We start from the raw sequence: 26,867 nt of genomic DNA on the forward strand, positions 1-26,867 counted from the left end.
ATATCTTAATCTTTCTGGTGAGTGATTACAGATTGCAGTTGTCACTCACAGTCAAAAGAAAACTGTGTGTGTGAAGTTTAAAGGCACCCCAATGGGAAGAGACTGCAGGATGACTATGACATTACATGGTTTGAGAAGCATATCCATCAAATTACGTTATTTCATGATTTGTAGTGGCCGCTTATTCCATTTTCAGCTTCTCGGAGTCACAGAAGGCAAAAATTAAAACAACTTTAGAGTGTGCTTTCTTTCGTTTCACAGCTCAGTAATTTGTTCTTACATAAAACGGGCCTGTCTGGTCGAAGAAGATAAAATGAAAATACATATCCCTGCTTGTGTTTTCAGGTGACAGCCATCACCACCAGTGCAGAATACTGTGAGCAGCAAATCGCCTACAGCTGTCGCATGTCCAGACTCCTCAACACTCCAGGTAAAGGCTGAGGATGGCATCTTTATTCACCGCTGACTCAAACACGGGTAGACAGTGCTGACACAGATAGGAGGTTTGGTTTTCACCACACAGTCAACCTTTGATGGAAAATTCATAACATATAAAAACACAGTCTTCCCGTCTGGTTCTCTCTGAGGATTCTGCGTATGGGAGACTGAAGATTGTTCTATTAGGGCTCTTTATGAGTGTCAAAATCATGGGGGATTTAATGACATGGCCTTTGCTAGATCTGATTATAGACCTGTTACAGATTTTCTACTAACATCACCAAAACAGAAATTACAAATATATTTTAAAAAATGGTTTACCACCCCACAGGCTGAATACCAGACATTTGCAGTATTTATGCCAAGGAGCTTTAAAGCTTTTCTGGTGACTGGTTGCTGTCCAGCACCATGGCAAGATACCATTCATTGGCTTTCCCCATGTGTATGTTTGAACCGTTGCCTGCATCCTTGTTTTTAGCCACCAACAGAACTACACACGATACAACTGAAGCAGACCTCTGAAAATGAGTTGTGTTCTGGCTTTGCTCATTCTGACTAGATTAACTTGGATTACACACATTTGCATTAGATTTGTTTGGACTGAGTCAGTTTGGCTGTGGTTTGCCTGAGCAAGGCCTGGTAGGGTTTTGTGTCAGTTTGGTTTATATTAGTTAGGCTGGCGGTTGTTTAAGGTTTGTCGTGGATTAGATATATTTGATTTGTGTTATGGTTCGGTTTAGCCGTGTGTGAATGGCTTAAACAGCTAAAACGCCTCTACGCAACAAGAGGAGGGCTCACAGCTGTGCAGCTGCGTCTGGTGGTAACAGAGGCATGTTTGTGTTTAGTCTTAATATCTCACTGGGTTTGTGTGTTTGTCTGTGTATGTGTGTGTGCGTGTGTGTGTGTGCATCCTCATGCATGTGTGTGGGTGTGCATAGTATTGTTCACAGAGCATTTGTTTTAATTTTTTTACTACAAGAATTACAAGCTTGCTGTCGGAACAGCTTTCTATTTAGAATTTCCCTCTGTTTCCTAACACACACTCATGCATACGCACACACACACACACACACACACATTTATATTTGCGCACCATGACCCACCTTAGGGAATAGCTTCATAAAGACAAGACACTCCTAGCAATTAAAGTGAGACAAGACAGAAAGAGACTGAGATAGGAGTAGAGGATGGCGAGTTCGTTTGATGTGTGTGTGTGTGTGTGTGTGTGTGTGTGTGTGTGTGTTGATGCATATATTTGTGTCCATGGTCCTTGATTGACTGAGTGGGAATAAAGCAAAAGGTGGTTAGTAATAGTTGGGTATTAGTGCAGCAGACCAAAACTTTGCAATTAACTTCCACTCCTCTCTGAAATTGCACCTCCATCTACAAATATGGTATCCGCATACTCCCGCATACACAAACCCATGCTTTGTTAAAATTCCTCTTTTTCTTTTTAACTCTCAAGGTCTCTGTGGCGTGTACACACATACCCTGCCACAGCCACACACAGACAGCCAGTAACTAGTTTACTCCTAATTCAGTACCTTGCAAGTTAGGGGAAATCCAATTACTAGTCTAGAATGACAGAGAAAGCAGGACCAGGAAAAATCATTTACCCAAAAATATGCTTCATAAATTAGCTGTCAGCTTTCATCAAATTACACTGTCAACAGCATTTCCACTGTGAACCACAAGCACACACGCACACATCACTATACACACTTGCTACTCTTCCACTTCCACTTTTTTCCCATCCAGATCTCATCTATTAGACTAGGGTTGGCATTTTGGAGCTAAACGAACCGTTAAATGGGAATTATATTCTGCCACCAGTGACACCCTTAATTTGAATCCTTGGCAGTAATTGTTCTAATTGCCTGACCCCTTTCTCACCTCCTGCACCTATTCTGTCCTTTTTATCATTTTTTATCACCTCTCTCTCTCTCTCGCACTCAAACATCCACAAATTCCTTCTCGCTCTCGAACGCTCACTCGATGGCACGATTGGGAGATACAATAATCAGGGACCTCGATGCTGATGTGTACAGTAACACGCAAAGAAACATGCGCACACAAGTACATAGAGAAAAGCAATATTTTCCTTCTCTTTCCTTCGGTCCTTCAATGTCATTTTCCCTCTCCCCACTGCTCCCTATAATCTTCTGCATGCACATTTATCAATTTCTAGCTATCTATTCTCTCCTCTTCCTTCACTCTTATCTCCCCTATTCTCTCATTGTTCTCCCCCCTCCTCCAATTTAGCATCTCAAGTCTCCATTTTTGCCTCATTCTCATTCTTCACCTCCACTTTTACCTCACGGTATTGTCTCCCTCTCTCTTTAAAACCACTTTTCCCATCATCCCACCTCTCTGCCCTGGTCTTCTCACTCACGCCGTTGAACACTTTTTCCATTAGTGTTAGAATCACAGCTTTTAGATAAGAATTAGCACCCTTCACTAATGATTTAGTATCATCAGTACTCCCTTCACCGCAAACAATCTGTAAACAAGCGATAGAGCAAGGCTCGCACAAACAAGCCTTTGTGTAGATGCAAACATGGATAAAAACACACATCCATAATTCCCTCTGACACACACCCTCACACCTACAAAGGAGTTTAGATAAAGCGTTTTTGCTGAAGTGTGTTGTTGCTGCACAGCTGTCCTTAACTTACAAAGCATTTTCATTCCCTTGTTTTTCTAGTGCCTTTGCTCCTTCATCAGCTTGTGTCCTTGAAGTAACCCATTACAGTTCCCAGCAAATCTTACAGTTTGTATATTTAGTATTAGATTGCTTGTTTATTGTCATCAACACCCATCGGCTCAAACATCTGATAAGAACAATTGCCAAACAATTCATTGTAAACCAGACCGAATGTGGCGTCTTTTTTTTAAGATAAGTACAAATGTTTACAGTTTTCTTCCTTTCTGTAATATCTGCAAGGGCAACCACAGTTAAGATAAGGTTAAAGTTATCGTCAGTGTTTGTGTTTTTCTTTTTTCCTTTTTTTTGATTGAGACCTCGATTTTATGAGGTTTAAGGGATGTCTAAAGGGCCAGGCCTTTGTGGAGCATGATGGCTTGCCCATGTTTCATTGTGCCCATTTGGAGACCTCAAGGACATCCTGACTGCTTATCTGTTACTTCAGGAGATTCCCTGAACTATACCCTGAATTTCCTTATTATTTGAAAGGAAGAGGGGATGTGGGAGGGAGGTGTAAACATATTTCTCTGTGGTTGGATAAGCTCAGGATGACCATACTTCTGTAACATTTGTACTTATCTCTCTTCTTGATATCAAGCATTTCCTGGATAAACGTAGCCATATTTTATACTTTACAGAAATGATCTCTTGGGAGGTTATTTTCACATAAAAATGCATGATGCAAGCGTATGGTCAAAGTATGATTATTCAGTTAAAGCACTTGCTTGAGATTTTTTTTTTAATAAAAGAAAAACTTACCACACTTCAAAAGGTAAGCTCTGAAGAATTTAAAGGTTTAGCAACATATGAGTGATGCAAGCCAAAATAAATGCCTTGACAAAGCAATAATATTTCTCCATATAATAAAAGAAAAACATTTATTAAAAAAATGTCAATCTGAAACATTTTTTGTCTCTTTTTTAAAGGGTTTTAGCCTGGCTTTGTTTAGCTACTTCATGGATAAAAATATTGCACTGCACCTCTTAATCTTTGATTTTATACACCTGTGGCAGTGGGACTGAAAATTGCACCTCCTTGAATTCAAACACCTGGCTATGCAATCTGCCTTTGCAAACATTTGTGAAAGAATGGTTTCTGAAGCGCTCACTACTGTACTGTAATAGGATGACACCTTTACAAAAAGTCATTTATCAAATTTCTTTCCTGCAAGATATTCAACGATCAACTGGAAGTTGTATTACTGCAAAATTCCATTGTTCAGGAAGCAAAGTGGCAGATCATGTAAAGTTACAGAGCAGGGCAGAGGTGCATGGTATGGATTTGCATGGCTGAGCAGCTTATAGGTATAATGTGTAGGTAGCCCACTTCTTTTGTCCATATAGTGTATTTAGCACGTTTCCTCACAGAGAAACTCTTCTGATGCTCCATTTTCTCTTCCTCTCTTGTGTTGGTCACAGACAGAAATGTCTAATACCTGCAGGCAAGCGAGTGTGACGTTCGTGGCAACAGCTGTGTGCAGATCAAAAATGGATAATATATCGAGTGCTGCGTTTAAAGCGCGGAAGTACTAACCTTACTTTGAGTTGAATTCCGTAAAAAGTGACAAAAACATTAGCGTCCGCTGCTCACTGCGTGGGAAGAAAACTTCTTTATACAGCGAGAAAAACCCCTAAACGTCTGAGCAAGCACCAAATACGCTGCCGCTGGAATGTGAAATTATTATTATTATTATTATTATTATTATCCTTCCACTGACCGCTGCAGCACAACTGCACCAGGGCAAACCTCCGCCTGCCCCACTCCTGCTATACAGGTGAAAATAGAGCAACATGACTGCTGAGTCTTTGATTTTATTTATTTTCTGCTGTGTTTTACTTGCATCTATTTGAAAGAGTGAGTGTAAACAAAAAAAACATTGAATTTTATATGCTGGAATATGCAGAAAATAGGTTTAAATGTTAAACAAATTTCTTCCAGTCAGAGAATGTTGCATATAATTTAATGTTTGCTTGATGCATAAAGTTAAAAGATTAAAACTAATAAAACAAGTTTTAAAAAGAGACTTTTCCATTTGATTACATTTTATATGATGGATTATGCAGAAAAAGTAGAATTGGGCTGAAAAATCTTTTGCTTTCTTACCTATTTAGGGGATAAATCATGTTTTAAAAAGTAACAAAGTAACTAATTACTTTTGAAAATAAGTAAACTGATTACTTTCCTTTTTTCGGGAAGTAATCAGTAATTAATTAGTGATTACTTTTTTCAAGTAACTTGACCAACACTGACTGATACACTTTTTTTTTTTGTTTATATGAATAAATGCTGGTTAGATCTCCAGCCAAGCTCATGCTCTTATTATAAAATCCTAATATTTCGGGATTTTATCACATTAGTAGCATACTTATAGGCCATGAAAATGGTACACAGACAATGATGAAAGTAAGAAGAAAAGAAAGCTGAAGAAATACTTGAGATGTCTGTCACTCCTGCTCTGTTTACATTACAGTCACATGTCAAGCCAAATTACTGTTTTTTAGCCAGCAAGGATACTGATTCAGGTGTTGACAAGGACATTAAAAAGTGCTTCTTTGGCTGGCAGTCGAGTCAAAAACAACTCAAAGCATCAAATGTTAACAAGTGTTTATTTGATTTTATTAAGTTTACCTTGTCATTCTTTTAATGAGCATGTGCTCCTTTGTGACTATATCTTGCAGGTTTTGGGTTTTTTTACAGACTTCTGATGTAAAGTCCTATTTGTAACAACCTTGCATGAAAAGCAGGTTAGAAATTGGTCGTTGGTACAAAAAGGGTATAAAGGACAAACAAGGAGAGAGTCAGGGACACAGGAGGAGGTAAAAAAGGAACAGGGTGGGATAGAGATGAGAGATGAGTGGGGTTCAGGATAATGAGGCTGTTTGTATGTGTGGCATTGTTACAGTCCAGTCCTTGGGCACTTCTGGTCTCAATTATTGCCTCACAAGTAACAGCAAGCCAACCACTGTCATATTCCACGCACGTCTTCGCACACGTTCTCGAAGGTCTTGCATTACACCCTAATGACTTTATTCCGTGGATCTGGTTAACCACTTGTTTATTTTTTTTCTTTTGTTTGTGGTTTTGGATGTTCATCATTAACCTTTACAAATCCAGCAGTGGCAATTGCTGTTTTTTCCCTCTTTTCTCCTTCTCTCTCCCTTCCCTCTTAAGCTCACATGCCTATAAAAATAACAGGTACCTGATAATGGTTGCGCTGCTGTGAAATGAGAAAATGGCTAGCTTGCATCCAGCTGAACTCAAAGTTTGTCACTCCTTATGTTATATTGGTAAATATGCAATTCTTGACAAATCTACAATGAACGCTACCGCCTCCCTCCGCAGAGTGGCTTTTAACATCAACACACTCTCATATGTATTTATTTAGCAGTTTTACTACTAATGAAAAAAAAGGATGAATGTAGTCAACAGGGACCTTGCCTTGACTATAACTGTTTGGGATTATTTCATTGTTAACTTCTCTTTATATTTCTTGTATTACCCCCTTTTATTAGCCTATTGTGCCCACGCTCTGCCCGATTGTGCCACGTCTTTCATTACTCGACTAATGTTCTGGTTACAGTGTCATTAATTTGTGAAAGCACTCGAGGCAAGAAGCAAGTCAGGGAAGGAGAGAGAACAAGAGCTAATAGAGTAAAAGAGGAGAGAGAGGAGAACTATCTCTAGGATCCTCAGGCATCCTCTCTCTTTCCTGCTCTCTATGTCTCCCCAGTTTCTTCCTGCCCTTGCTTTTCTTACTCCCTGAAGACAAGATGCTAATTAACATTAAACCATCATTTCTAACTTCACCCACTTTTACCGCATTGATAAGAATCTACCTCAGTTCAAGGCTGCATGTAGCTTTTTTTTTTTGCCCCGTGCCCATTGCAGGCAGGGGGTGAGAGCGTATTCACTCAGATGATGAGAGACACTTGAGGCTGACATGTAAAAGTTTGGCTTTTTATAGCACAGCAAGTTAACAGATAGAATTACCCTGAAAGATTTCACACGCCTCTCTGATAAAAACCTGAAACAGTCGAAGACATCTGTGATGGTAAAACATCTGCTATTAGCAAACAGCAGCGTGTGTGATGATGACGTGCAGCACCAAGCCTTTCTGTAGCTATGTGGCATTTAGCAGGAGAGACTTTACAAGAAACGGCAACAAAGTGCAATCCGTCACAGAGGAGCCCAGATCATTTACATCACATAACGCGTGCTCTCTGGTTGCTGTTGCCTTGGTAATGCGTCATTGCCCGGGATAATGCTGTCATATGTTGTGTTGACAGAGTCATGCGTCTTATTCCGCCCATGTTTCTCTACCTGAGTCCAACACTTACAGCTTATAGCCAAGCAGGTGCAAGTGTCGAAAAGGAAAATAGTTTAACACTTTACACTACATTAAGCTGGAGTAATAAGGTGTTTGCAAGAGCAGCGTGTCTTTTATTTCATTTCTCGCCCTTTTTTTTTTCTTTTTCCATATTTCTTTCTGTCTTATTGTGCATGTCGTTTTCTCTGGTAGTCTCTCAGTCTCTCAAACTCACAGATTCCCATGGGTGGTCGAGTCTTTTTGTGACAACCAAAATGTGTAGCTGTGGTAAATGTGCAGTGTAACTGATGTGATTTGTGGAGGGAATGCCAGCTGGCTATGAAGCCACTGATGTCTGTGTCTATGTGTGCCTTTAAAGTCTGTATTTCTTTTTTTACCAAGTCATTACCTGTGTGTATTTCCCCATGTGTGTTATCATTAGCATTGCCAGAAAATAATCTTTCTGAACCTGCTGCCCAGTGGCAGTTACCCCAGCATGACAAATACTCACTTTTCAGCTTCCCCAATAGTGAACAAATCCTTTTTAATGCAAGTATAGACAAAAAGAATAAGTAACCATTAGGAAATATACTTTTCCAATACATCAAAATTTCATTCGGCATATTCTTTGTTTGATTTAATGATATGCTTATTCTAATGCAAGCAATAGCAATGGATGTAAAAAGAAAAATAGTTTTTGCTGGTATTGGATGTGCACTGGATGTGCACAGTTGCAGTTTTAGCTCAATTAAACCAGTCCTAGCTGTAGAAATAGTCAATGTGACCGTGATCTGTCACATATCGGATGAGTTAAACAGTATATTGACTTCTGTAAAGACAGTCTCCCTGTTGCATCTGAGCTACATCAGCCTCAAACTGAAATCCAGCCTTCTATATTGGAGGTAGTGAGAGCAATTATCCCTCATAGTTCCCAGTTTGAAGTCTTCTCCCTTCACCACCACCTGCAGAGAGTCCGAGAGAGAGAACCAAGGACAGAGTTGGGCTTCCTGATTAACTTTCTTCACTTGATCAGCATTCATCTTAATTCCCCAGCACCAGCAGCACCAAAGAATGCACTCATTACCACGGACTGCAAAAGCATGTGAAGAATACTGCAGTGGATGCTGAAAATCCTCACACTTCTCAGTTATTAGTTATCGTCTGCTCTGACCGTTTCAGATGAGTGTTTGCAGCCTCCTTCCACTAACAGCACACTGGATAGGGATGGGAAATGAGAATCGATTCCAGCTGAGAGCCAGTTCTGTTGCCCAGTCCATAAGAAAAGTACACCTCCATGCTTATCGGTTCCTCTCAATAATGCTGGCCTTCTTTTTCCGACAGTTTCACATAGCAAAACAGGATCATCCACACATGGATGTTTGTGTTTAGACTCAGAGATAATAAAAAGCTTGCTTGTATAGATCTACTGTCTTCCCACACAGAAAATCAGGGATCACTAAGGGAACCAGACAAATTAGCCGAATCAATTGTGACACTTATAAATATCAGTCCCTAGAATTGATCTTGGCCACATGAATTTAAATGTGGTTAATCCCACACCCCTTCATCAAGCTGTTTACTCGCTCCCTGTTTTTCTGTTCCCGCCTACCAAGAGTTGAACTTAAAGTTAGAGGTGTGGATTGTGAACAGGAAGGGAGACAATATATCACCTGTGTAACTCCCAGTGTTGAACACAGCGGTGTCATGGTTCTGAATTCTCAGGGACGTCTTCCTGGCAGGTAGTCTTTGATGCATCTTATCACAGGAGTGCACACCCGCATCTCTCCCAGCTTTCTTCTTAGCAGTCTAGGCTGGAACATGTTGAAGAATAATTCTTACAGTGCTGCCTGACCTGTCCGGGAGGGAGCAAGGCCTCTTCAGCATGTAGATGATTGTGTCAGCTCCACCAAGAGCTGGTAGGCAAACAGCAGTATGGCCACTAGAAGACTCACCGGGGTGCTGAGATGTGCCAGAAGAAACTGTGCCATGTCTTCAAAGGTTAAGGCCTCTGGTCTGTAGTGTTTATTTTGTTTTGTTTTTTGGAGCTGGAACTTTGCAAAGATAGTCTGGCACTCTCTCCAGACACACGTTCAGGTTGAACAGCTGCTGCAGTACGTCACAGAGCCGGTTGGCATAGATCTTCACAAGTCTGCTGTTGATGGCATTGGACCTTGATCCCTTTCCCTGATGGAGCCTGTGCAGTTCTCTACTGATCCACCGTGACCACCAGTCTGTCCTGAGAATTAGTGTCACAGCTGAGGGCCAAACACCTCTAACTGGTTGGGGCTGCTGTGTCATGTTAGGTGGTTGAAACTTCAAAGTAACCTGGATGTTTACTACTCGGGACAATATTTTTTGTGACCTAATCAGGAAAGAGAATTTTTGTGTTTTTCTTATAAACACTTTTTTCACGTTTTCATAAACTTGATGTTTTTGTTTATTGTTTATGTTTGATTTTCACATTTCTAAAACCTTCATTCTTTGTTTCACTTCATGTTTATTCACATTATTCAGTTGTGGATTCGTCATATTATTTTCATAGCCTTGCCCCTTGTGTCCTTCTGTGTCAGATTTAGGTGTATAGTCTTTGTGGTTAGTCAGTTACTTCCTGTTTTATTTTGATAGTCTGCTGTCTCTCACGTCTTGCCTTTTGTTTTTTGTTACCCAGGTGACTCCACTCCCCTGATTGCGCTATTTGTATTTATTTAAAGCCGTCTCAGTTTGCTTGTTTCATGTCACGTTGTGTTGTTGTCTGCGTCCTCTGCATGTTACTAAGATTTCATTTCTTTGTGGTTTGGACTCTGTTTGCTCTTATTTTGGATTAATCTTCTGGATTTTTATCAGCCTATTAAACAGCTCGCTTTCTGTTGATCTCTGCCTCTCTGCATTTGGGTCCTTACTTCAGCACAATATGACACTTACAGCTGCTGGCAGCTGAAATTAGTGCTGTGCTTCATAGCCAAAGATCAAATGGTAAGGGCTGCTCTCGGTAATGTTTTGCTCCAGACTAGTTCACACTCAGAGGTAAAGGTAGTCCTTTGAAGTCCTTATTTGCAACTTGTTTATTCATTTGTAATTCAGAATGACAAGCAAAAATATTCTGGATAAAATATTACACAATGCGTAGGCTCCGTGGCTGTCATACTCCAACCTCGTTCAGATGTCAGGGATACACGTTCGAACACAGAGCTGTGAATAAAAACAGAGACATCCACTATATTGACTTATCAGAACCACTTGAAAAAGAAAGGGGGGAGAAACAATTCAAGTCCTTTGCAGTTGCTTTAAACATCCTGCACTTGCACTTCTGCTATGTGTTGAAATAACAATTATTTCCAGGCACTCACACTGTGTGTGGTTAATTGCAGAATTTTGCATGCTACATCTGTGATTAAGTGGTTTAAAGCATTTTGTTGAGGTGTGTGGATTGTTGTATACAACGAATGAGAACTCAGTCTTGCAGCTTTTTTTAATATTTCCTCATTCTTTATGCAAGTCCACTGTTAACTTTTACTTTTAAATCCATTTTTATTTTAAAAAAGAGTTAGGAATATAATTCATGATACAGCTTAATTCAATTTAATTCCATCTTGCCCTTCATAGATTAAACTTGCATTTGAAGTATCTTATTGGCATTAAAGCTATATATAACTGTGCAATACAAAGCTCCTATATTTGCAGGGTATGTCCACAATGATTATGGCTGCTTTAAATTTCATTTTCAGTTTTTTGGACACGCAGAGTAAAATCCATGCAGAACCTAAATGTTTTTTAAGTATCCTAAAAGATATTTGAGTTTTAAAATGCTGCATCTCGTATGACAAGCTTGTTTTTTTTTTTTCAGAGCCGGTTCAAACAGTGCAAGCAGATCTGTTGTTTTCTGTCTTTGCTCTTTTCAGCCAAAATTAGACATCCACTATTATAAAGAGCCTATGAGGGAGTCCATTATCCATAAACAAAAGGCACCACTCAGCACACAGTACTTTGAACAATTTGCTAATGGTTTTGTTATTGCTACTGTGTGCATTATAAGTCTTTGTAAGAAAACCTTATGAATAGCCTTATGGGATTGAACCAAGAGTATGCTCAGTGAGGTATAAGGAGGAATAACTGTTGAGAGTGCGCTGTGAGCTGCACGACACTGCAGCTATCAAGAGGAAAAAAGTCTAAAAACAGGAATCTTTCTAATAAAAGCGACACACTGCAATAGATGTTCTGCACACCTGCCTACCCTGTCGCTTAACTCACAGGAAACAAGTTATTATTCAAAAACATGTACCAGCAGCACACACTCAATACCAAACACTCACGCAAGAGAAAGGTCAGAAATGTGCAAGGGCACAAACCAAATGTGTAACTGTGTGGAATGGATGTTGCATTGTCTGATTAAAAACATCCACACAAAGCTTGTCTTATCTTATTTCTGTGTTTATTTTTGTCTCCTTTCTTTGGCTTATTTCTTTTGATTTTTGTTGTGTGTTTTCTTCCCCGTCTTCCATATATTTATTCGCCTTTTATCTCGTCACCTATCTGAAATGCTCAGTGCTGAAGGCTGGGCCTTAGGCATTGCTTATACAAAAGTAGCGCACACATATACATATACATATATATATATATATATAATGCACACATATGTAATACACACAGGCAAACATTATGACAGAGCTTTCAACAAATCTAACATTATGTATTATTATGTGGCTTTCTGTTTTTAAAAAACAATTGCCTATGCTGCATAAATTAAACTGTTTCAGTACGTGCATTTTTCATCAGGCACTCTCGGTGATACAGCAAATATACTGAGGATTGTATTGTATTCATTCGATTCAGTTTTGATACATCTAGAAAGAAAATTGCTATGTGTGTCTTTCCCTGTGGATGTCCTTGCTCTTGATGCTACTGGGTGGAGATTGTTGTGAGGTAGCAACTGAACCCTCTTGAGGGAAAAGCTCTACATGGTTAGCATTCAAGTGGGTGAGATATCTGATATAAGCATGGTGAGTGATGATAAAAATGAACCTGATAGGTTATTGATCTCCTCTGGGAAATTCTCATTTTCGCACCTCTGGGGAGTGAGAGTGTTTCTCACAGGAATATATTAGATATTTTGCATGTCATGCTATTGTTACCTAGTAAATATTCACAAAAATGTCTATTCACTGTACGTTGACTCATTTGTTTTAACAACTGAGTGCAAAAAAATAACAGATGAGACAATGTACTGGACCTATCAACGTACGATGGACATTAGTATTTTCAGCACTTATCATGTGAAATAGACCATTATTGCCTCACCAACACAGATGCTGTTTTATGAGCTGCTGATGAACTCTGGATATAATTATCCTTCTGTGTAGATTTATACACTTTAGAACCACCAACAAAACTTTCAGCATCAGTATAATTACTTCTGCAGAGGTATTAAACAACTCATCCAATTTTCTGCAATCCTGGAATGTTGATAATAATATGATGTTGCCATAGTGTATGCAATATGTATTGTTATACTAAATCTCTGTGCTTAAATGAAAAATGCCAATTATTCTATCACAGCCATTACTGCATCTTTCATAAAAGCACTATATCTACAGTACTGTCTTGATCTGTCTCTCATTTCATTACATTTGATTGGAAAAAGGTGATAAACTGAGTTTTAGCAGTTCATTGAAATGTGCAAATATTTATTGAGTTCTTCAACATAACCTGTAATTTCTTAAGACTTCCTGAAGGACATTCAAAGCTCTTCTTTGGATGTTGGCTGCCTTTTGTTTTGTTCTCTGCCAAGATGATTTCACACTGTTTCAGTAATGTCGAGGTTCTGGCTGTGGGGAGGCCAATCCATGACTGATACTGCTCCATTTTTCTTTACCTATCCAGATGTGTTTTGCACCATTGGGAAAGTGTTTGGGATCATTGCTGAGAAATGAAGCCATTGCCAATGGGACACTTTCCAGATGGTGTTGCATGGTGGATCAAAATCTGACAGTAATTTTCAGTCTTCACAATTGCAGCAATTTTGAGAAACTCTCCAACACCACTAACTAAAATGCTGCTCCGAATCATAATAGAACTTCCACAGCGTAGATAGTGACACCAATCTGAAGCAAACATTTTAAATTTGGATTCAGTCATCATCATCAAGTCCTGTTGCCACTGATTTGAGCCCAGGACTTGTGTAATTTGGCATACCTCAGCATTTTAACCCTGTTTCATTTCATTGAGAATGGCTCCTTGACAGCTAGCCTTGCACTGTCATCACTTCTGATGAGGCTTCAGCAAGTGATGGGAGAGAAATGCATCTCCCAGGTCCTGTCTTAAGTCTTTGCTTTTTTTTTTATTATTTTATTTTTAAAGGCATTACTTTCAGATGCTGTTCGTCTACTGTACATTGTTTTGGAGCCACTAGAAGACTCACAAGGGTGCTGAGATGTGCCTGGACTAACTGTGCCATGTCTTCTTGATGTCAAAGGTTAAGACCTGTCATCTTTTGGCCTTCACTTGTCCAGGTTTCTTATTTTATTTTATCTGAGATTCAAAGAATTGGAGACAAGTGATGTGTTTTTGCAACAGGCTGCTAGTAATAATGTCCCTATAGATACAATTTTAAAAAGGGTTTGTTTTTTTTGGTTAGGTGTCTTTATATGCCATAGTGCATCATAGGTCAATGTTAAGTGGCTTAACAAAAGAAAACATTCATTGGTCAGGTAAAAGAATATGAGTGGAAATAAATGAAACAGCAGCCACAGTCCAAAGAAAACCTTTGAGAGACCTCCAGGAAGCCTGGAGAACTATTGTTCAAGACCACATTAAAAGAAAATCTGGCTTCTTGGACACAAAATAAAAATAAATCAGGGGTAACTTTTGACTGTACAGTGCTGTAGGAACATATTTTTTTTAATGTTTTGGGGGTTGTTTTTTTTTTTGGATTTTGCATGTACAGAGGTAGAAAATATACTATTATAAACCAAGTTCAGCTCCAGAAGGGAAAAAAAACCCCAGTGCATTGATAGCTTATCAGTACAAGCTTTCGTGGTATTAAGAGGACAGACAGAAGGGAGTTTGAAAGAAAATGAAGTACCTTGCAGCAGCATAGAGAGGAGGGGAAAAAGAAATAAAAAAGAAGCTAAGAATGGATGTAGAGCAACACAGAGGGATGAAAGCAAACTTTCAAAAAGGAAAAGAGAGAAAGTGGGGGAAAAGGGAAGCAGATTAGTTTGTTTTCTGCCGTTTGCACTGACATTGAAAGATATGTCGGTACTAATGTCCCAGAAAGCTTTGAATAACACAGCAAACCAATACATATCCCCCTTAATGGGATTTTTCAAGCTATACTTGCTCCCTCTCATGCGTACATACACACCAAAACATCGAAACACGCACATACACATAAACAATGCACCATATGGCCACCGCCTGGTGGAAAGATAAAAGGCAAATGGAAAAACAGAAACAGCTCACTTGAGGAGTAATTATAATATTGTCTTCTCATTTGTGACGAGCTAAGGGGTTAATCTCAATTTTGAAGCTTTCTGCAGCAGTCCTCGACTCTCTGTTTGTCCTCCACAAGGTTGCCAGGGAGAGCAGATGCCCGGTGAGCTGTGGTGTACGACCACAAACCCATCATCAGACATTGCCATTTCAGTGATGGATGACACAAGAGAGAAGATCCGGCTTCATTTAAAAAAAAAAAAGTCAATTTGCATACACATGCTAATGTTCTCACTGTCATTCTACCTGCCTCTCCTTCTATATTATGAACCATGCAGTGTTTCGAGGGTCCTTAGTGCTTACGCATGCAGCAGTGTGCCTGCACCAGGAAGTGCACTGACATCTGTGGCTGTGTTTGCCGCGATCACTAGAGGCAGTTTTCACACAGCTCTCGGATTACAGCGGGATATTGGGGCACAGAGAGATTAGACCAATTGGAAAAACAACAGGAGAAAAAAACTGAGGAAATATCGCTCAGCGGTGCTAATGAAGCAGCACAGGCAAGAAAGTTGATTATCCAACCTGACCTTGAGGGGTTTTAATTTTAACCCAGGGAAAGTTAGAGAGACAAAGTTGGGGAAGAGTTTTACAGCTGTCATGTAGAGAGAGGGTAGAGGATGCGTTTGTTTACGTGTGAGGAAAGCGAAATTATTGTCTTTCCCATCTGTGTGTTATGTGAGTTTTTTTTTTTGATGAAGTCTTGTGTGTGTGTGTGTGTGTGTGTGTGTGTGTGTGTGTGTGTGTGTGTGTGTGTGTGTGTGTGTGCCTTTTACTGCTTGTCGTAAACTTTTATCAGTGTAAGTGAATCAGCGTGTGTGTCCGTGCCTGTGTCAGAGTGTGTTACTTTGGGCCAATGACATATCTCAGTGGAACGGTTTTTGTCTTGTCTGTCACTCTGGGAGAGTAAACAAACTAATGAATATTCATGATGTTTGTCTTATCGAATATTGATGTACCATGCAGCACTCTCTCGTAATTACTCAGCTTCAGCTGTTTGTGTGTGTGTGTGCCTGCGCGCATATTCCTCACATGTCAGGCAGCACATTTGCACATTCAGCCTTTGTTTCCTGAGTGTTCGTGCGTTTGACTTCTTAAGTATCAACAGATCAGCTTTGTGATCAAAGACGTAGTCCTATTATATCAGTTATGGATGTAGGACCCTTAATTAGTTTCATACTATGAAAGCATAAGACAAAGGAATGATTTTAAATCATAACTCGATATGATAACTGAAAACAAAACAAGCATTTAAAGCCATTCACTATATCTCTTAAATTCTGAAAAAATATATGTCATGTGAAATTGAACAAAATTAGTGCACAATTAATATCTAATTGGCATTTATACATTTATTTATAGTTGTTCTTTTTTTTAAAAGGGTTAAAAGGATGTGACTCTACAGAACTTCATTGTCATGAGCCTGGGCACTACCTTAAGTTGATAACAGGTTTAAAAACTTTTAAGGGGGGGGGGAGAGACTTACCACCACATTATATGAAAGCAAACAAAGCTTGTCTCTTGTCAGAGTCTGTTTCTTTCAGACACAGTGTAAGTGTTAAAGTAATAGCATATAGTTTTATTTATACAAATAATATCATTCCGTCTTTTGATCCCCACCATGGCTAACAGCTGCAGTCACAGGTCCTGCTATCTTCTCTCCTTCCTCCTTTGAGCACCACTTTAGTTTTCTTGTGTAACAAAATATAAAGGCCAACCACTACTCTATAAGAAGCCACCATACCGCTCTGGCTATTTTAATTAGTGTGGTGTAAAACGATTGAATAAATATTTGCAGGAAAATACATACTGCATAACAAAAAGTTAGCCTGTAGTTCTCAAGATGGAAACATGACTGAAACATATAATGGAGTTAACGTGTTGAGCTTTTATAATGTGCCCACTCTTCTGTAACACGGTGAATAAATAAATGGTAAATGGCTTGTATTTGTATAGCGCTCTACTAGTCCCTAAGGACCCCAAAGCACTTTACACATCCAGTCATCCACACACTGGTGATGGCAAGCTACATTGTAGCCACAGGTGCCCTGGGGCGCACTGACAGAGGCGAGGCTGCCGGACACTGGCGCCACCGGGCCCTCTGACCACCACCAGTAGGCAACGGGTGAAGTGTCTTGCCCAAGGACACAACGACCGAGACTGTCCGAGCCGGGGCTCGAACCGGCAACCTTCCGATTACAAGACGACCTGCCAACTATTGAGCCACGATCGCCCCACTAGATAAATAATTATCTAGTGTAATGCAGAGGAGGGGTCCATTTGATAGTCAGACTGGGCACATCCTGACCTTCTGGGCCCCAGTTCACTACCTCAGCCACCCATTAGGTCTTATACCTTTGGAGTTCATTCTTTATAAACCATAAAGTAACTGCAAAGGCAGCTGCAAAGCATCAGTATCATACCAAATCGAAATAAGTCACATTTAAAAATAATAATTCCCAAACAGCATATTTGTCACTTCTACTTACTCAGGGGTTTTCCTGCCTTTAGGCAGTACTGAGCACTTCAACAAAAGCCAGTTGGGGTGTGTTGCCTTATGTGACAGAAATTTCACTTCCGTTTGGCTTCCTAGAAAAAAAATATTCAGTAACATTTTCTTAGCTACCATTGTAAACTAAGAAAATATTACAGTGTGTGCATGCGTGTGTGCATGTGTGTGTGTGAGAGAGAGAGAGCTTATTAAAAACCATAACAATACTTTGCTTCCCTAGTGCTCTTTATTGCATAGTTGTATCCAGCAAAGATTCCTCGCCCTATGCTGTTGTCATAACAGATAAAAATAACAACCCAAACCACTAAAAAATTGCCGAACTGCTCTGGCTACAAGAGAGTAGTAGTAATACTCAATAGTAATAGTAATGCATGTTCCCCCAGTTGGAAAAAAAACTTGACTACCACAAGTGGGGAACTGCCTTCAACTGAAAAATCATCATAAAGGTAGAAATACATTGGAGTTCCCGGCTGAAGATGATAGAAAAATAACCCATATGGCATGACATGAAATGCTAAAGTGAATGAAAAAGCTAAGATGAAACTCAGCTTGAACTTCACAGGTTCATTTTCAGCCAGCCCTGTAGGCATGTGCACGGAGTGGATGAGAATATAACTTGACCTTGCGAGTGATCACTTTGGACATTTTGACCAAAATACAGATAGTCTATTTCACTTAGCCAGCTTTGCCAGTAGTATTTGAGCACCAATTATCTTGTGGCTATTCATAGTTCTCAGTCATGTGAAAAGGTGCAGAGTCCTGGAGGGCAAAGCACTGTTACAAGATGCTGGCCAGCACTGGACACTAAAGTAGAGCTGCAGCACAGACATGTTGAGGGTCCATCTGCTGTGTCACAGATATTTAGATCACTTCAAAAGAGAAAGAAATGGCGAGCTTTGAGCACTTTTAAATATTACATCGCCTGCCACATTATTTTAATGTCCAAAGACAACCTAAAACAGCGTCTGCCAGAGCTCCATTTTAGTGGTGTATTTCTATCTTGAGGAGATAAACATATTCACAGTTTTATGTATTGATCTTATGGGAGATGAAGGACAGGAAATTCTTTGTTGTCAAAGAAATGTTAAAGGCTAAAACGACTGCTGCACATCAGTTAACATTATAACTGTTGTGTAGTAGAGCATGAATGATTTCACGATTAAAGAAATGTAGAGAGTATTCTAGGTCAGTAGTAACATTTTGATCAACTTTACATAATTTAATAACAATCATAAGATATTATCTTGTAGTGAGCAGGAAGTGGACACTAGGGCTGTTCGATATAACGATATATATCGGATGACGATATAAAAACGTCTATCGTTTCATTTTACGCTATCGTTTGTTTCGTGGTGTCGTAAAATAAACCATTTACGGCAATATTTTTTCATCGTTTTGATGGTCACTCTAGTGGCTATATTAATTTCTTAAAGTTCTCTCTTTGTCTTATATTTAATAAAACCACACTATGGACGGACAAGCGCCTGTCTTTACGTGTTGTCGTTAGCAACAATGACGGTAAAACCATTGCGTGGCTGCGCTGTCCGCTTGTTTGTTTTCCACGTAAACCTTTCACAATAAAGCTCAAGATCCCGTTGAGACTTTTCAAAATAAACTGAATCATCATGTGAATGAGTATACAGAGAGTTTACGGATGAGAAGCAAAAAAAGAGCCACCAGGTGCTAAAAAATAAACCTTAGACTCAAACTTTGAAAGAAAATGGTGGCCGTTACAACTTATGTCTAAAAATGTATAGTTTCATGCATCGGTTAAAACAATCAAATCCAGGTAAAGGATGCCCAGCTGGAAAAACTAAACGCAAGTTTAGTTGCCCAAGATTCACAGAATACACAGAAAATATTACATTTTTGTGATCTATATCATTGTCAGGACGATAAATGTCTTATATCGGGATATGAGATTTTTGTCATATCCTACAGCCCTAGTGGACACAGATGCAAGAGTCATCAGATGAAATAAAACTCAAAATCTTTGCTTTATTTATGCTGGTAAAAATGATTAGGCAGGGAAGGAACTGATTACAAAGCTGAATGACACAGACCACAGACACAATAAGAGAGGCGGGAGATGCAGAGAATATATATATACGAGAGGGTGATTAGGGGAATTGGAGATACATGAGAGCACAGCTGAACTGAATCATAGCTAACGAGAAAAAGGAAGCAAAACTCAACATCACGCACACAAGACAGAGGGCCATCAAAATAAAACAGGAAGAAACAGACTAAGACTAAGACACATGGACTTGACAGTGGGACTGGGGCTAAACAGACATGGAGACATGACAGTCTGGAGAGGCAAAGGGATGAAACAGATGAACATGGGAACAGGAAGGGAGAAAACATAGGGACTCCAAACGTATTAGACAAGACAGGGAAAAACAGACAGCCACCAAGACAGAACACAGAGAGATCAGACAGACACAGGGACGTGAGAGTGGAGACTGAGATGAGACTAGAACAGACTGGACAACAAGAAAATCAAGAACTAGAAATATACATAACAAAGAGTCCGAGGTCAAAGACCCAGGACCACAACAATGATATAGAAATGTAATCAAAACTCATTTCCATCAGTTTAAATTAGCCAGCTTTGATCAGACAACCTGTTTTTCTGTGGAGAAGTTAAGGTTGGTGGTAACCAGGCATGGTTAAGAGGAGTGTGTATGCTTTCAGGGCCATCCATGCTCTACACTTTGCTAGCAGGTGTGAACAAATTGAGCAGTCAGTCATGAGCACATGTGAGTGAACAACAGACATTTTAGCTTAACAATTATGGTGAAAAAAGAAAACCATCTGTTTATCCTTTTAGGTTTTTTTCATATAAGAATGTAATGGGAAAAAATATGAAAGACAAGAAAGACACTGCATTATATTTTATATGTTTTAAAATCCGTGTTTATCATGTTGTCATGTCTTTTAAAGATGCTTGGAGACATAATATCTACAATATCTCATAATAGCCAATTAATTGATTACACATTCACATTCCTGCACATTTCTCTTAAAGTTGGGGACACATTTCTGGCGTGTACGTTTGTGGATTTGCATGTGCATTGGCTGATTGATTTGTTTTCTTTCTTTTCTCAGAAAAACAACAAACAGAAGATGTCCCCTATAATTTTAGCTTTGGTACCTTTTGAATATATAATTGAATGCTCCAGCCGATTTTGTTTTCTTTGTGTCTAATTGTTTTCCACGTTTTAATTATGTCCCTTGAGTTAAAAACCCCAAATCAGGCCAGTCATTAAAGAGACACTTGATCCGATGAAAGCATTTTTTTTAAAAGATCAAAACAAACGCTGTGTGTCTCTTGGCTTGTGAGGTGTCTCCACAAGCATTTGTATGTTCTGAACCTCACTTACGTGGGCCCATGCGCAAGCCTGAAAATGAAACTAAACTTTATGAAAACAAATCAAAAATCCATAACCCTGTTTGCAGTCTAGTTGTGTGCAACCATTTGGGGTTTTTGTGTTACATCTTTCACATAAACCAAAGAGAAGGAGTCATTTTCTCTCAGGGTACTCTATCTAAAAAAAAATGTGTTGCGAATGGTTCATATTTCATCCTTTTAAAACTCATTCACTGTTTGCTTGCCCACGGATGGTTTTGAAACATGTGCTGGTAGTTTTGAGGATTGTGGGTTTTTTTATGTTGCTTCTTTTTTTTTTTATCCACACCTTGGTAGGCACTTTGTCAAAAAAAAAACCTGAGAAAATCCTGCAAATAAAGAATCCCGACACTCTTTAGTGTTTCCATAGTCCCGCAGGGCAATTGATTTACTTTAAGGTCAAAGAACCCCAGTAATGTTATGCAACAATAACAAAAACCTGGGCAGCGGCTTTGAAATTAATACCTTCATAGAAAACAAGCAGCAGATGCTGTTTGTGATTGTTAATGGAGGAAGGGGATGGTCCTAAAGTTCTCTATGTTTTTTGTCTCTTTGGTTTTCTTTTGAGCTATTTGTTCACAAAATAGTCATGTGGTTGTGTGCCAGGCTAATGTGGGATAGAGAGAAAACACGAGAGACAAAGAGGAAGACAAGACAAGTTGGATGGTGCTGTGATACTCATTAACCCATTAGATGGAGTAACAGCTGGACACCCACAACCATCTGCAGCTTGTTTCCTCTCTAAACAAGACTGCTTAACCTGATCTCTCTCTTACACTTACACACACACACACACACACACGTGCGCACACTCTTTATAGTCTCACACACATTCACATACCATCTCACTCTCTCTTTTTTCCCCACATTCAAGACTGATCTATGAGCATCTCCCTCCTTCCCTGTCACGCACACACATTAACACACAAACACCGTGAACCTTCCCGCCCCCACAAGTTCTTAATTTTCCAGCTGTGTAGGCAAGCAGCGGTGGGCAGTTTGTCCCCCTGACAAGGGTCACAGACCCAGGAGAGAGAGAGCTCTCTTTCTTTCCACTGACTGCTTGGATGACTGGAGCGCAGGCAGCGAGATAAACACTTGAAGCAGGAGAGGGGGCGAGAGGGAGTAAGGGAGACTCACAGGGCAGGAGGGAGGAGGAAATGGTGTGCAGATGGGTGGGATTGAGGGAATGTGGCACACAGAGCGGAGGCATGAGAAAGCGTGATGAGATGAGGAAGGTAAGTGGGAGGAGGAAGGGGAAGGATTGAGGCAGGTCAGAGTGGCAGCTTGGAGGGTGGAGGTGAGGATGAGAGCAGGGGATCGTTGTGTGTGTGGGAGGGGTTCCAGTGAACCACAGCATGATGGATCACGATGTTAGTGGATAAGACGGGTGTTGAGAGGGGGCAGGCTTGGCTTGTCAAGAGCAGCTTTTGTCAGAAAGCAACGTACAGGCGCACGCGCGCACACACACAGTCACATCAGCACCATAGGAAGAGGAGTATGGCTGCAGAGAGACAGAAGACAGAGAGGCAGAGAAAGGCCACACATGCATAGTCCTTTCTGATTTATGTAGCACCGTGAAAGGCAATTTATATGTCTAACACACTAAAAGGATTCCAAGATTTCAACCTGCCTTTTATGCAGATGCGCTCCATTGCTCAAGAAAGTGCTCCACTTGCAGTTCTGTCCCTTTCCCTCTCTCTCTCTCTCTCTCTCCCCCCAACACACACACGTTTGTACATACACACACTAACACACAGATCATTGACCCGGCCAAGGTGGGCGCCATTTTCAATTTGGAGTTTCATTCTGTTGGTCCCAGAGTGTTGCATTGCAGTGGGTCCTCTCTACATACTTTTCCCCAGACCTTGACTTGCCCACCGCAACCAAATCGTATTAAAAGAGCTTAGACGAAGGACGATTAAGACAGCCAATGACTTAAGGCAGTGTTATAACTTTAGCAAAGGATAAAAACCTATGTCTGCTATTTGAACTTGAGAAGGTGGAATGGATTTGACAGCCCTGTGTTGAGTTATAAAACCAGTAGGTATATTCAAACCATTTGATCTTGGATGTATTAGAATTAGGATGTCATATTTGAAATACATAGACAGTTCTTCGGTGGTAGTAATGTTAGTAGTAGTAGTGCTGATATCAGTTGTAAAGTTGGCTTTAGCAGATCAGTATACGCCCTACTTTGTTAGGTACACCTGTTCAACTGCGTAATGCAAATATGCAATCGTCCTATCCCATGGCAGTAACCCAGTGCATTTAGACATGCAGACATTGTCAAGACAACCTGGTCAAGTTCAAATTGAGCATCAGAATGAGGAAGAAAGCTTTCTGAGCACAATTGGGACTTCTTAGTAACAACTGAGCATCCTATAAATACTACAGCCTACCTGTGTGTTGTTCCTGATCATGTCCATTGTACATTGTGACCCATCTTCTGATGGCTTTTTCCAGGAGGATAATGCACTATGTCAAAAAAGATTATTTCAGATACGGGGCAAAATCTCCAAGATATGTTTCCAGCAACTTGTTCAATCTATGCGATTCAGAATTAAGGTAGTTATGAAGGTTAAAGGAGATCTAACCCAATATCAACAAGGTGTACCTGAAGTGAAGTGGCCTGTGAGTGTATATGAGTGGCTCTCAAACAGTTCTTTTTTTAATGGAAGTAGAGAAACTGCATCAGGGATGTTGAAAAAAAGGGGAAAAATATGGTTTAAATAAAATATATAAGGCTTCCAGTGATGCCACTGGTAATGGATTGGCTAAGGGTTTAAATTGTAATTCTGTGTGAGTGTCAGTGGAGCATTTGCAGAATTTACAACATTTACAAGACTACATCAGACTGACCAAAGACCTGTGCTATTTACTAAAAGGCCCTTTGGGTTGTAACATTGGTCTTTGAGCTGTAACATTTGTATTAATAGTGAGATTCTAGTTGAAATAACAAGACACTATCTGATTTAATTTAGGTTGGTTTACAGTCCTGAAGGAATTATGTCACGTTGGTGGAACGGACTCAGGCGCAGACTGAGAAAGCACAGTTCAACAATACTTTATTAATCACACTGGTGCGATATGTACACGTGAAGGGGGGGGGACGGACACCAGGGTTCTGGTGATCAATAGGCTGGGGAAACACACTTCTTCGCACTTGCTCTGCTCCTTGTCCTAACAATCTCCACACAGGCTGCCCACTCACACTCACGGGGTCCAGGGGTCACAAAAGGGCTGATCCAGGTAAATCTATTAACACAGATGATGTTAAGTCGGAGGCAAGCACGGGAACAACAGAATCGCAATGAAGCCAGGCAATACTAACGAGAGTTACTCAATATTCCAGCGACGAGTAGCTCAGAGCCCCTGTCTTAAGAAGAGCTGCAAATCACCGGAGATCAGCTGCAGGTGCGTGGGCCAAGGGCGGGAGCCCAATCAGAGCTCCGCCCAGGCAGACAGGTAGGAGAGAGAGAGAGAGCAAGGCGAGGGGAGCAGAGAGAGAGTAAAACAACAAACACTTGTGGCCACATTGGGCTGTCCGGGGAGGCACAGGGACCATGACAAATTATGTGTGAGTTGTAGCCTTAAAACAAGTTTTGCATCACAAGGATTTAACCATGAAGTACTTGACTACAAACAGCTTTTTTATCCAGCTGTGTATTGTTTCAACATTATTTCATGCACCAAAGAGTGCTTAAAATGTAGTAAGTACTAAAGAAAAGTAGGAAGTGAGAAAGAAACTGGCAGACTGAGAGGCACAAAAACAAAAAACCCTTTTATAACAGCACAGCAGGTCAAGAAGCTTCTCCAGGAGTAGGTTTGCTCGTTCCCTTGTGGATCAAAACATATTGCAGATGCACAGGGGATTGACCACAAGGTGCAAACTACTGGCAAGCTTCAAAAACGAAAAGTCAGGCATTTACCTCAACATTGTAGTCATTATAGTAACAAAACAAAATTCAGCTTTGGAAATAAGAGAGGCTGTAGAATCTGGAGGGGTGGAGGTATTTTCTGAGGAGAAGAGGAGTGAAAGTCAGTAAAATAAAAAACAGAATACAGTTGTGTGAATGAGAGGGAGACAGTGCGTAACAGTGAAAATGAAAGGAGTAGAGGTAGTAAAGATGTGCAAGTTTAAATACCTGGGGTCAACCATCCAAAACAACAGACAGTCGAGCATGTGGAGTGGGAGGAGACAAGTGTCAGGGGTAATTTGTGGCATAAAGATATAAGCAGGAGTGAAAGGGAAGGTTTACAAGATTGAAGTAGTATCTGCTATGATGTATGGTGTCAAGACAGCAAGACTGACAATAGACAGGAGGCCAAGCTGGAGGTGGCAGAGCTGAAGATGTTAAGATTTCCACTGGGAGTGATCGGGGACGACAGGATTCAAAACAAGGACAACGAGAAGGATTTTGGAGACAAAGAGAGGCTGAAATGGTTTGGACATGTGTTGAGGAGAGATAGTGGATAGATTTGACAAAGGATGTTCAAGATGGAGCTGCCAGGCAGAAGGAGGAAGACCTCAGGCAAGATTCATGGAAATGGTGAAGGTGGACATTCAGAAGGTTGGTGTGACAGAGGAGGATGCTAGGGATAGGGTGAGGCAGATGATCCGCTGAAGAAGAAGAGGAAACCTAACAAAAGAGAAGAAGGAGGAAAAAAAGAATTTGTCCATGTACACATCTGGACTTTTCAGTCAGCACCTAAATCAGAAAAAATAATGAGCCAACAGTGTGTACGCACTTGAGAAATCATGTGAAGAGTAACAGAACTAACAAGGATACCTGCGTCACTGGGAGCAGGACATAGTTGTCCTGACTACCAAGCTGCTGTTTCTACCATGACTAAACATCTCCGACTCTCGATGACATCAAGCGTTCATCTGTCTGTTGATTTTCTAGACTCAACCTAACTAAAAAAGGTTGGCCCTTTCATTATTCTTCCTTCAAACTTACTTTTTACAAGCCCCTGAGGTTTTGAATTATGCAAATTGAGTTTGAGGCTCCGTCAGTTTGGGGCTGCTTCTCTCAACCCAGACTAATCCCATCTAATTACAGAAGAAAAGAGTTTGATGTCATTTGTGAGCACTCCTTTAGATATATAGGCCTGTGTCAAGCAAGTCGAGCAGCGCAGTTCATAAATTGGGACTCCAACAAGAGTGCTTTACCACCTGATGTCCAAATGACTTCCTCAGAGGATACCCAGAGGAACCCACGTCAGACCACAAAGTGGATGCTGAATTCATAACATTAAATGTGTTCAACAAGCAGAGAGAAGAGAAAGAGCAGAGAATGAAATACCAAGCAATTCACGGGGTTTAATACAAACAAAGTCTTTCAAAGTCTGGTCATAAATTAAAATGCTCCCTCTAATGACCTCAGCTTTTTATGCACAGCACACCCAGGTGCTCTACAGTCCTTGAACTCTAAATTTTCTGCAGCCCCTAAAATTATCAGGAAAACCATAACTTTTGTAAGCACTCATTGGAACATGCTTGACAATAGGGCTTGTTTGACTTGAAAAGCAAAATTTTGGCGACTAAACAGTACGGTCGAGGTATTCAGGGATTGTAGGCACTGCATATTTTGATTAGTGTTTACTGTATATTTAGTCACATGGCACTCATAAGTACAATGTTAACCAAATATGTCTATCCATTTTTCAGTCCTTTAATGGTAAAAAAAAAATAGAAAACACTAAATGACAATAATAAAGTTTTTCTTTCAATAAAAGCCTCTTCTTACTGTGTCCATTGATTTCTCCTGTTTATGTTTCCCTTTAGACATATATTTGTTCTTCCCATCTCCATTTGCGTCTCACTGCCTCATTGTCTCTGTCATTGCCTTACAATTGGAGCACCCATTCCTGGCACAAAGTCAGCCATTCACAACTGCAGGAACTGAAGAAACTGAGGAAAATGACTGTGAGGTTATTTTCTTTATATGCGTTTACTTTTACTTTTATTGTAATTCGAGTAGGGACCTTCAACTTCTCACTAAGA

The 26,867-nt window shown here is 40.2% G+C and overlaps 1 protein-coding gene across 2 annotated transcripts in view; it reads left to right on the plus strand.

The window, feature by feature from the left end:
- cntnap2a (contactin associated protein 2a) overlaps positions 1–26,867 on the plus strand; it is a 371,460-nt gene that overhangs the window by 243,069 nt on the left and 101,524 nt on the right. For both annotated transcript variants that reach the window (XM_040044091.1, XM_040044092.1), the window contains exon 15: positions 346–430. In XM_040044091.1, the coding sequence (XP_039900025.1) occupies positions 346–430 (85 nt within the window). The remainder of the gene's footprint in view (positions 1–345; positions 431–26,867) is intronic.

Source organism: Simochromis diagramma, unplaced genomic scaffold (genome assembly GCF_900408965.1).
Source record: "Simochromis diagramma unplaced genomic scaffold, fSimDia1.1 OVJJ01000602.1, whole genome shotgun sequence".
Classification (NCBI taxonomy): domain Eukaryota; kingdom Metazoa; phylum Chordata; class Actinopteri; order Cichliformes; family Cichlidae; genus Simochromis; species Simochromis diagramma.